The sequence below is a fragment of the Dendrobium catenatum genome, unplaced genomic scaffold (genome assembly GCF_001605985.2).
Source record: "Dendrobium catenatum unplaced genomic scaffold, ASM160598v2 fragScaff_scaffold_853, whole genome shotgun sequence".
In the NCBI taxonomy this organism is placed as follows: Eukaryota; Viridiplantae; Streptophyta; class Magnoliopsida; order Asparagales; family Orchidaceae; genus Dendrobium; species Dendrobium catenatum.
The window spans coordinates 10,291,919-10,302,754 of NW_021319315.1; the positions used below are offsets into that span (position 1 = coordinate 10,291,919).

The 10,836-nt window shown below is 33.4% G+C and overlaps 1 protein-coding gene across 4 annotated transcripts in view; it reads right to left on the bottom strand.

The window, feature by feature from the left end:
• Positions 1 to 7,813: 7,813 nt before the first annotated feature.
• Positions 7,814 to 10,836, bottom strand: part of LOC110114722 (mediator of RNA polymerase II transcription subunit 9) — a 58,890-nt gene continuing 55,867 nt past the window's right edge. For all 4 annotated transcript variants that reach the window (XM_020847698.2, XM_020847697.2, XM_020847695.2 and 1 more), the window contains 4 exons: positions 8,883 to 8,945; positions 8,475 to 8,555; positions 8,318 to 8,376; positions 7,814 to 8,216 (listed from right to left, as the gene is read on the bottom strand). In XM_020847698.2, coding sequence (XP_020703357.1) covers positions 8,153 to 8,216; positions 8,318 to 8,376; positions 8,475 to 8,555; positions 8,883 to 8,945 — 267 coding nt within the window. In that variant the 3' untranslated portion in view covers positions 7,814 to 8,152. The remainder of the gene's footprint in view (positions 8,217 to 8,317; positions 8,377 to 8,474; positions 8,556 to 8,882; positions 8,946 to 10,836) is intronic.

A 10,836-nucleotide genomic window follows, 5' to 3' on the forward strand; every position in this document is an offset into this window, starting at 1 on the left:
ATGGATCCTATCTCCACTCCACAATACCAAGTTCAATATTACTCGATACTGTGAAGTACCAAACGTAAGTTGTGTCCAAACCCAATAATCTCTCATGTTTGTGTGTATGTGCATAACAAAAAGAGGGAAGTAAAAAAAAAAAGAAAAAAGAGAAAAAAAAGAGAAAATATATTTTTGTATTTTTGTACATTTCCAATCACTGTCGCCGGAATGCAAAGGTATAACCCCTCGAACCTTAAAACTCTAAGAGCCCAATTTCGACGCTTGCAGCGCGAAAAAATGATTATCTATACATGCTTTTCTTAGCATGATGGGAGGAAGTTTATTGCGGTGCTCTTGACAAATCAGGTAATCATCAAAAGCCCCAACTTTGCCTCTTCACGCTTTTCTTAGTGTGGTGGGATGGGAACTCGGTGCGACGATTACGACGAAGTGAGGATACTTATAAGTACCTGTATATGGGGAAAGTTGACTACATTTTTAAACAGGTGTTATTGAAGATCCATACACACTTTTCTGAGCATGAAGGGGGACAAAAATTAAGGTCGTGGTGTATAAGGACACCTACCATATAGGCTTTTCTTAGCATCGTGGGAAGGCTCTGTTTCTTGTAGTTTTCCCTAACCAGGGGAGATGCCGGAAGGCTAGTGAAATTCAGAATACTACAGAGGACCAAACTTGCAAAATTTTAAACAAATAGAGACCTAATTTGAATAGAATTTGGATAGCATGGGACTTGATTTCGGATAACAATGAATTGGGACTTGAATTTTAACATCAAATGAGCTAAATTCAAACTTAATTGAATGATAAAAATACTTAAATCAAATTTGCCCAAGAAAAATTGAACTTGAATGATCACAAAGACTTGAATAAATTTTGAACTGCAAGGGACTTGAACAAGACTTAACCAACCGAGGACTCAAATTTAAAATCGAGTTTTCCTTGAACATGAACCACAAAGGATTGAACTTTAACTTAGCAAAAAACACAATCATGCAAATGCTAATTAAATACTTAGGTCTTTCTAATGAACATCAACAATCAAATAAAGGAACTTATGGACTTCAACATAACTTGCATATAGTCAAGTTAAAATGATTGCAACAAATGAGATGCATCCGCAGGAAAAGACTAAATGGAAAACACAATGATGTGTCTACAATCAATATTAAGGAAGTTATTATATCAACTCCAAGGTACAAATTAAGAGGCAAATAAGGAGCTTGTGTAGAGCATTCAAATGAGCTTCATGCAAGAAAATACATTTGTCCCATAAAAGTAGAGGAGTTTGGTATTCAAATGAACAAGCAAGGATTCATGTATCTCACTCATGAGCAATAACCAGTGGACTCATGCATGAATTAATTGCAAGCAAACATACAAAGTCCTTATAAAATATGTTATCTACAAATGGCTAATGGTGTAGCCGCATAAGAGAACACAATTTGGGTTGCAAATAATACTCCTCCTATAAATGATAATGCACAACATATAATAAATGTTATGACGTCCCTACAAATGACATCTATATCAATCATATGCAATCAATGCAGTATGCCTATAAGTGAAGCAAGAGAATTGTGGTAGGTACAACATTCTTTCTACCAATGTTGAAATACATCAACCCTATCTACAAGCAATGATGGTAAATGTATCGAAGGCATAATGGATCTTCTACCTACAAGGGAGAAGATCGCAGTAAACTCAAATGCATATTAGTGATGATGAGGGATTCATTGCATACACAATAATGCTCTTGCGAGTAATGATCGGTGACAGACGGTAAAGGCTACAAACTCTTTACGATCAATAATAACGCAATGGAAGTTAATGCACTGACCCATTGCAAGCAAAGGTGGAACCCCTCCAGCAAATGTAAAGCACCTAAAAGTTGTCGTAGCAAAGAGTATTGTAGTACCTCCACAATCAATAACCATCCAATGGAAGTCAGATACATCCTCCTCGTACAAGTGAAGATGTACGACATACAGCAAATGCAGGTACCAACGAGCACTTATAGGAGACCCGTTGTGTATAGAACATGTTATCTATGCACAAAATGTCAGATGACTACAGAAAATGTAAATGCCTAAGGGCCACTAAAAGAGACACGTTGTACACCTAATATACCATCCATAAGAAAGATACAAGGGAGTTGTTGCAAATGACAATTTCTACTAGCCATAGCACGAGATTCGTTAGTGCACTATAATTCACCTGCATAAATCAACAAGAAGTGCACGATAGTCTACATGTATACAACAGGCAAATAGCCATAGTATGATGCCATGCCACCAAATCCAAAACATCCTTACAAGCGGATAGAAGGCATGTACGAGCATCCAAATATAACGCTGCATTCAAATGAATGGTCACTCGCATAATTGATTGACGTCAAAATATTATAAAAATACCCCGCACATGCTCTGTAATATGTATGCACATATGCATATAAAAGGGGCAAGTGCAATCATAAAACTAGCGAGTGTGTTATGGGTACACATGTGACATCTAGAGATATTGTGCGGGTCAAATAATAAAATCAAGTTCCAGACCAATCCTTCTATGTGGGTACATAGGAGTCGACACTACTCGAACCATCAAACAAATATAAGGCCATGCTGACGGTCAAAATATTTTTTATATTTCATTTAGGCCTTCAAGGCCAATGAATAATGAAATTCATCGATAAATTCTTAAAGCCTACAAAAAGCCAGAACCTCAATCAACAACTCAACAAAGTCGACAAGATTTAATCCACAAATAAAAGTAACCCCATACAACTCGATGATGGTCGTGTTGAATGTTGAGCTCAACCAGAGAGATTAACTCTAAATATTTTCAATGTCACCCAAATACCCACAAAAACCCCAAATTCTCAAACTCCAAAAATTCCCAAACCTAAAATTATTTAAAATAAAAATAAACCCATCAAATGCTTAAAGTAAAATCCATCCACTCTCCGCAAGTGTTTGTCGAGATGGACAAATTAAAATTTACTTTAGCTCACATACAGCTAATGTCTAATCAATAATATCACTAGGATTTATTCTCAAACAATCTCCTGTTAGTAAGGATGTGGTACATGTCCTTTACTTGACAATTGGCCTCCAAATGGCATTGCAGGTAAACGATTATAACCTGGGACCCTCTAAACTGAGTATTTTTGGCACCAAATAGCACCATGAGATAACGATTATGGCCAGAGCCAATATGTTTCTTAGTGACATCAAATTCTTAAGATATGAATCAATATAATATAATTGATATGGCACAAAGCCTTCTGTTAACTAAGGTGAATTTAAATTTATCCTAATATACAAACATTCACCCCATGCCTACAAGATCCCTTTGGATGAAGCAACCCATAACTGCTGACAAGGATCATTCTATCAAGTTAGGTCGACTACCTCCTTTGACTAAGTAGACCAGGGACCACGATGGCCGGGGGCGACAGAACCATGAGATCTTGATCGAGTTCATTATTCATTCCCCAACCATCCGCTTTAAGTGAAAGATGGTCAAAATATCTATTTAAATATCAAATCTTTAAATTTTTAATATCCAAACCCATGGTGTTATTATGTGCCAGATAACACGTATTTCAATGTATCTGATTGATGACTGGCCTTAATCCAAAGTTCTCTCTCATTATCGAGAGGAGTAATTAATTATAGAGGCTTATGCTTATAGAAAACCAAAACTCATATAATAAAGTCCTTGCAAAATGAGGGTGAAATCTCTATGTAGTGTCTTATCTACAAACCCAATATGTCTTCCCAAAATTTACCCTGGAACTTAATTCCATTAAAACTCCCCCGAAAAGCAGCGGGGGAGGCCAGGGCCGAATTTTTTGAGCCCACAAAAAAGTAGGGTTGCATTAGGTTGTTGACAATGAGCATACAATTTATCAAACAATCTTGACATCATTTAATGCATTTGTTAATGTTAAACTGTTACTGGAAGCGACGCACTGTATGATTTTAATACAACAAAAATGTGTAAGTGTCATTACACCGATGCCCAGATGAAATGTTAAATAATCAAGGGTTTTCACATCATGGATGAATGTGAGCAAAGAAACTTTCCCATGAAATTAAATTAGGATAAAAAGAATAAAATATAGATTGTCTTATATGCAAATTAATATAATTAATAGATATTATAATTCATAGGAAAATAAATATTTTACGTATTCAAGAAATTACAATGATTGAAAAAAAAATTAAGGAGTTTGATAATTTATGAATTAAACTATGATATTCATATATGAGTCATATAAGAAATGGAGTGAGTATGATTATAAATAAGAATTTGAACAATGGTGGTACAATAATCAATATAATTGGAGATAGAAATATAACTTTAAATATTATTATTGATGCTAAAATTATTATTATTATAAGTGTTTATGTTGCTTCAATATATTTGAATATGTATTCAAAATTATTTTTTTTTCAAATGACTTAGAAAAATCAATACAAAGGATATTTCTTGAAGAAAAAAATTATTGAAAGATGTTTAAATAGTCATAATGATCGAGTGATGAAAGATTTTAAAAATACTCATGGTGAATGAGTTTTGAGAGACTAATGAAGGTAATAGGATCATATTAAGTTTAGTTGTGACTTATAATTTTGTAATTACTAATTCATTATTTAAAAAAAGGGAATAACATCTCATCGCTTATAAAAATGAACATAATAAAATTTAGATTAATTTTCTTATAAGAAAAATAAATCATTTAAATTACAAATATTATAAAATCATTTGGAACAAAAGTTTATAAACCCAGCATCACTTATTAGGTTTGGATTTAAAGATGAAAATATAGAACATAAAAAATAAAGTAAAATAATGTCATAAGATTATATGAGAACATTTAATGAACGTTAATAAAAATATTTGAGAGTAATATTTAAAATTTTAATATTTGTATTGTTTATGAAAAAAATAATATTATATGAGAAAAAACTAGTACAATTAAAAATGTTGCAAAGTATGTGCATAGAAAATCAAAAGAAAAAATATTTAATAGTAAAAATCATTAGTAAAAGAATCAAAATTTGTAAGAAAAGATAAAAAACAAAATGCTTTATTATAAAAACTTATTTAGACGTAAAAGTCAAAAAATTAAAAAAGATATAAAGAGGGCTATAGAGAATTTGAGAAATCAATATATGATGCAAATAATTTAATTTTTAGTAATTTATATTATAGATTTGATACTCATGATGGTGATATATGTATAAATTAATCAAACAAAGAGATGGAAGATGTAATGATCTAGTTCAATTGAAGTGTATTAAGAATACAAATCAAAAAGTGATTCTTAAAAGAGGACATTCAATCTAGTTGGATGACACATTTTGATAAATTTCTTAAAAAAAATGATAAGAATACAATTAACTTTAATAACTTTAACACCATAAATAATTTTTTTATTTATTTTTATCGCCATATTAATAAAATCAAAGTTGGAAAACCTTTAAAGAAAATTAAATGTAAAAAAGCAATAGGACTTGATGATATTCCAAGAGAGGTGTGAAATACTTAAGAGATCAAAAAATTTATTGACTTATTAAACTTTTTATTATTATTTTGAATATTAAAAAGATGCTAGATGAGTAGGGGGTGTGGTTGTTTCTATTTTTAAAAATAAAAGTGATACACATGAGTATATGAATTATAAATGAATTAAATTAATGTATCATGTATTAAAATTAGGTTATGACATGATACTAATATTTACCAAAATTAATTTGGGTTCATGTTAGGTAAAACATTTGTTGAGAGGTTTGATGGTAAAGTATAGAGAGAGTAAGGAGGATTTATATATGATATTTATTGATTTAGAGAAAACATATGATAAAGTCTTAAAAGAAGTGCTCTGGAGAGTTCTACAAAAGAAATAAGTTAATAATGTTTATATTCAAGTCATTAAGAATATATATGCATGAGATGTTATTTTTGTTCAAACAAAAGGTTCTTTGACCAAGTATTTCAATTAGATTACATTAAGGATTAGCTTTAAGCCCATATCTTTTTTGCTTTATTCATGAATGTTCTTACTAGAATTTGTAAGAGGATGCACCCTGGTTTATGTTTTTTGCTGATGATATTCTTCTAATTGATAAGAGTAGAGAGAGAGTTGAATAAAATTTTAAATTATGGAGGTTAAGTCTAAAGATTTTCATTTGAGTGGATCTAAAACTAAATACATGAAGAGGAATTGTAATAGTAATAGACCTAGTGATGAGATTATGACATTAGTTGATCAGGACATTAAAATGAATGCACATTTTAGACATATTAGGTCTATTATTAAGGTGATGGTAAAATAGATGGAGATATTATTAGTATAATTCAAGTAAGATTGATAAAGTGGAGAAATGCATCGATTATGTTGTTTGATAGAAAAATACCCCTCAAACTTAAAAGAAAAATTTTATAAAATGATTGTGAGACCTACAATGCGTTATGGTGTAGAATGATAATAATAATAAAAAGAGAAGCATAAATTAAGTATTGCAGAGATGATGATGCTTAGGTAGATCAATAATTTTACATGAAAAGGTTGGAGCCTCTCCAATGATAGAAAATATTAAAAAGAATCACCTTAGATGACTTGGTCACATAAAACATCGACTGTTTGATGATCAGATTAGGACAGTAGATGTATTAGATCTAACATATATTAAGAAATGTAGAGATAACCTTAAAAAGATTTGATTAGAAAGTATTAGAATAATCTTCTTTATTAGATTTAAATGAGAATTTAACTCTTCTTATGATACAATGAAGAAAAAATATTCATGTACTTGACCTCAGTACCTCACCTAGTGAGATAAAAACGCGATGTTGCGGCTGTTGTTGCACACTATGAGTGATGTGAGTTCATTATGATATATCTGGTTACTTTGAGTCTCTTATGAGTTCAATTTGAATACGGCTAGTTCAATATAGTTTATTCTTATTAACAGACCAACTTCCTTAGTAAATGGAATCAGGTGAGCTTGACTCGAACTGGAACTTCAAGATATTTGGATATACACCCTGCACCTTAGAAGTTGATAGCAACTTAACGACTAGGAATAGCTCAGTTAAGTTGGCATCGTCGACCAACATCATTACAAATTAAACTATGATGCATAGGTCCCCGTTTCTATTACCACCTTCAATTAGGCATCATTTGATGTCTTTCTACGGTCAACACTCAATATTTTCCAACCCACAATCATATCTCAACAAAATCACCAAATGCTAGAAATTGAAAGAACCGAAATCCCTGCGCTATTTTTCTACAAGAGGAAAAATGTTTTGAACGTTACATATATCATGAGGAAAGCTTGAAAGAGAGAAAAGAGAGAGAATAATGATATTGTTCGAGAAGAAGCCCTTAACGTCCTCTTCCTCCAATTACTGAGCAAAAAGAATAAATGATCATTAGTTTCCCCTGCTCACAGTTCATTCTAAAGTGGCTAGGGTTCCCAAGGTGGCGGACAAAAATCCTCATATACAATACTGCATAACTTACAAGGATTCTTAGGATTCTGATGTGTATCGAAAATCAATGGTCTAGTGTGTTCTTCGAGGGTATCTCTTATAATAAGAATTAACGTTGTTCACTTTGTTGATTCTAGAAAGCAAAATACTAGGTGTGCTCACCGTCCGACATTTAACAGCCATCAAATAATCAGTTAGAAGCAAGAGATGGATATCAATGATATAAAACAACGGAAAGAGATGAATCATTCACATCCTATCTCCACAAGTACGGTGGCGGTGACAAGGTCCACAAGGTCCGTGGTTTAACTTAGAAGATAAGTTATAAAATAACCCAAAATGATAGTCATTCAAGTAAACAAACATTTAATTACAGTAAAATAAACGCTTTCGAAGTTCAAGGACGATAAGCTCAAGATAGCTATCCTCGCAGCACATGAACGATCAAATATGAACTTACAAATTAGGACCCTATTATCTTAAGCTCTTCTTTTGGGAACATCAACGGAGGTACAGAGATGACATAAATTAAAATTGATCATGAAAATCACTATCAAAATGTAAGGTAATCTTCAGTTTCTAGCTGAAATTTTCTGGAGGTGAAACAATTCCATCATATAAAACAGCCTGCTGGACAACCGGACTACCGGCTGAGATCTGCATTTAGTAGCTCTTCGACAGAACTTCTGTACTTAGCAATCAACTCCCTGCAGAAGGTAACAATATCCTTAAAAGATGCCATCAACATCAATTCTGTACCAACAACAGAGACATCTAATCCTGTGACCTGTTTGGTACAGATACATACTTTCTTTGATTGAGGAGCAGCTTAGTCTCTTCTTGCTTACGTTTTTGTCCTTCAACTGTCTGGCCACAAGAAAGTTCTCCAGCGTGTTAGTGAAGTTTCTTTATTTTTTTTTTTGTTTGGCCAGTCTAAAGAGTGAAACAAAACCTTTTGTAATTACCATAGCTTTTGTGGTAATAGATCCTAAGATGGAGTTCAGCAGCTGTTGACACTTGTCAAAATGGTTTGCCAATTCATTCATCTTGTGAAAACAATTAAATGCAACCACATAAGGAGCAGGCTTGGAAAAATCATAATAAAAAAGTAAGAATGGAAATAGAAAGTTTTCAACTCATAAAGGCACAAAGGATAAATAAATAGTCATGCAAACCAAATAGACAAACAACAAAGAAAAAGAAAAAAAACCAAGCAAGAGTTTAATAATTTATCTAGCAAAAGGTTGCTGGAATGCATAAGTAAAAAGGTTTCCACAAGTTTTACTACTTGGATTAGCATTATAATAACATTTTCCCTGCGCACATGTGCTACAAATACATATGTGAGCGAGAGAAAGAGAGAGAGAGAGTACCAATGCCTCAGACTGCTGATCTCTTGTTCCACTTCCAACTGCTTCAGCTAAGCTTTCGGCCAACTGAAAGCAAATGCATGTAACCTCATCAGGAAATCTTGAGTAAAAATATAAAGATGAAAACTAAGCAGTCAACTGTCTGTTCAAAAGATAATATAAAAAGATGTATCATAACTAGAAGGCTAAAACAATTAACGCGTAAAGCATTGACGAGCATAAATCTAAAAAAGTATAAACCAAACATGTAACTCCATTATTTAGTAAATTTACGAGCTTTCAATTTCATGCCATATACAGACCTTTAATATATTTCATAAATACCACTACAATAAATTCATAAAATGCAATTCATTTTTAAAATGTGCTGACCATGAAATGGTAGAAACATTACACAAAATCTCATGCCAAACAGTGAAGAGATTTAAACCATCATTAAAGCATAATATTAAAAATGCTAAAGCAATTCTATATCGATCTTATCATATGGATATCTGAGTATCTTACATATTTGAACGAAGTATTTAGGCAACACTAATGACCAAAGTTCAAGCTATTAGACTCAGTAGCCCACTGCAACATCAGTTAAGAAATTGGAAGGTTGACTGTGACAATGATCCAAAATTTTACTACCATTCACAGAAGCTAAATTACGTGACAAAAAGGCAATTATAAGCACCTGTATTAATTTGTAAAGTTGAAAGATGGCCAAATCCAAGAGTATGAAGCCTGAAGCACTAGACCTACCTATTTCCTTTCATCTACTACATGGTAAGTAGTAGAGTATGAATCCCTCAACCAAAAATTTATATTGAACGAAAGTTAACAAAAAAAATTGGAAATACACCAAAGTGAACAATTTAACCACAATATAATTATGTTCAGTAACAGTTGTGGACCTCCGAAAGAGCACCGCGCGAACGGGACAATTGCAAGGGACAAATTTGATCGTGCATACGACTAACCATTGAAGATAGAGGCTTTCACCAACACACCCCGATGGGTAGTAATATACACGACCTAGTCACGGGTTTCCCCCATCCGATACAACAGTTCGAATGGGGTTTAGTAGATGTGGTAACAAGTTTCCCACGGGCGCAAGCCCCCGTGGTTAATTACATCTCAGGCCGGAGCCCGAGAAAACTCTCGATTAAGGATCATACATTATCCCCTCCTAAAGTGGGATTGACATAGGGGTATAGACTAAGAAGTCCTATCCAAAAGGAAGAAAGGTCTGAAAGGGCTGAATCAACATGCGTGGCTCAAACCAATACTCGAAGGCTCTAGGGTACTAGAGAGAAGCTGGAGAAAATAAAGGATCAAGCAATCAATCACATGCGTGAGAGAATGATAGAGGTGGCATCATCCTGTGACGTGGATAAGTAGGATCTATAGTCCCTGAAAGGAATGGACCTACCTACTATTTAAGGTATACTACGAGACCGAATGTAGTAGCCTCGAATCCTAAATCTAGGTTGGGCTTAGTGTTCTACGAAACACTAAGACCCGTGTCCTAGCTAATGCAGTGCAAAACCTGGACTTATCCCGGCCTGGATTGGGGGAGCCAGCTAACTACCTAATCATTTTAAAACCATGATATCAAATCAATTATGAAAGATGGGTGGGAGATACAGTTCTTTGAAAATAGGACCGACATCTAGAGAATTTCCTAAGTGGTCCTGGGCTTATGTGGGTCAGATGCTTCTAGTTAATGCAATTAAATTTTATTTAGTTGTTTACTAATACAATGCATGCTAGTTGAAATGTCAGCTCACGAATGCTATAGAATTTTAAAAAAAATAGGCTTATAGAAAATAATTTTTTGAAAAGACTGGGTCTCCCTAGGTCCGGCACTTCATCCTCATAGGCCAGATTATCCGGACTCTACCCGCAGGCAGGGAGATGTCTTATAACAAGGAAAGAAGAATGCAGTAATATGCATGCGACCCCGGATAAA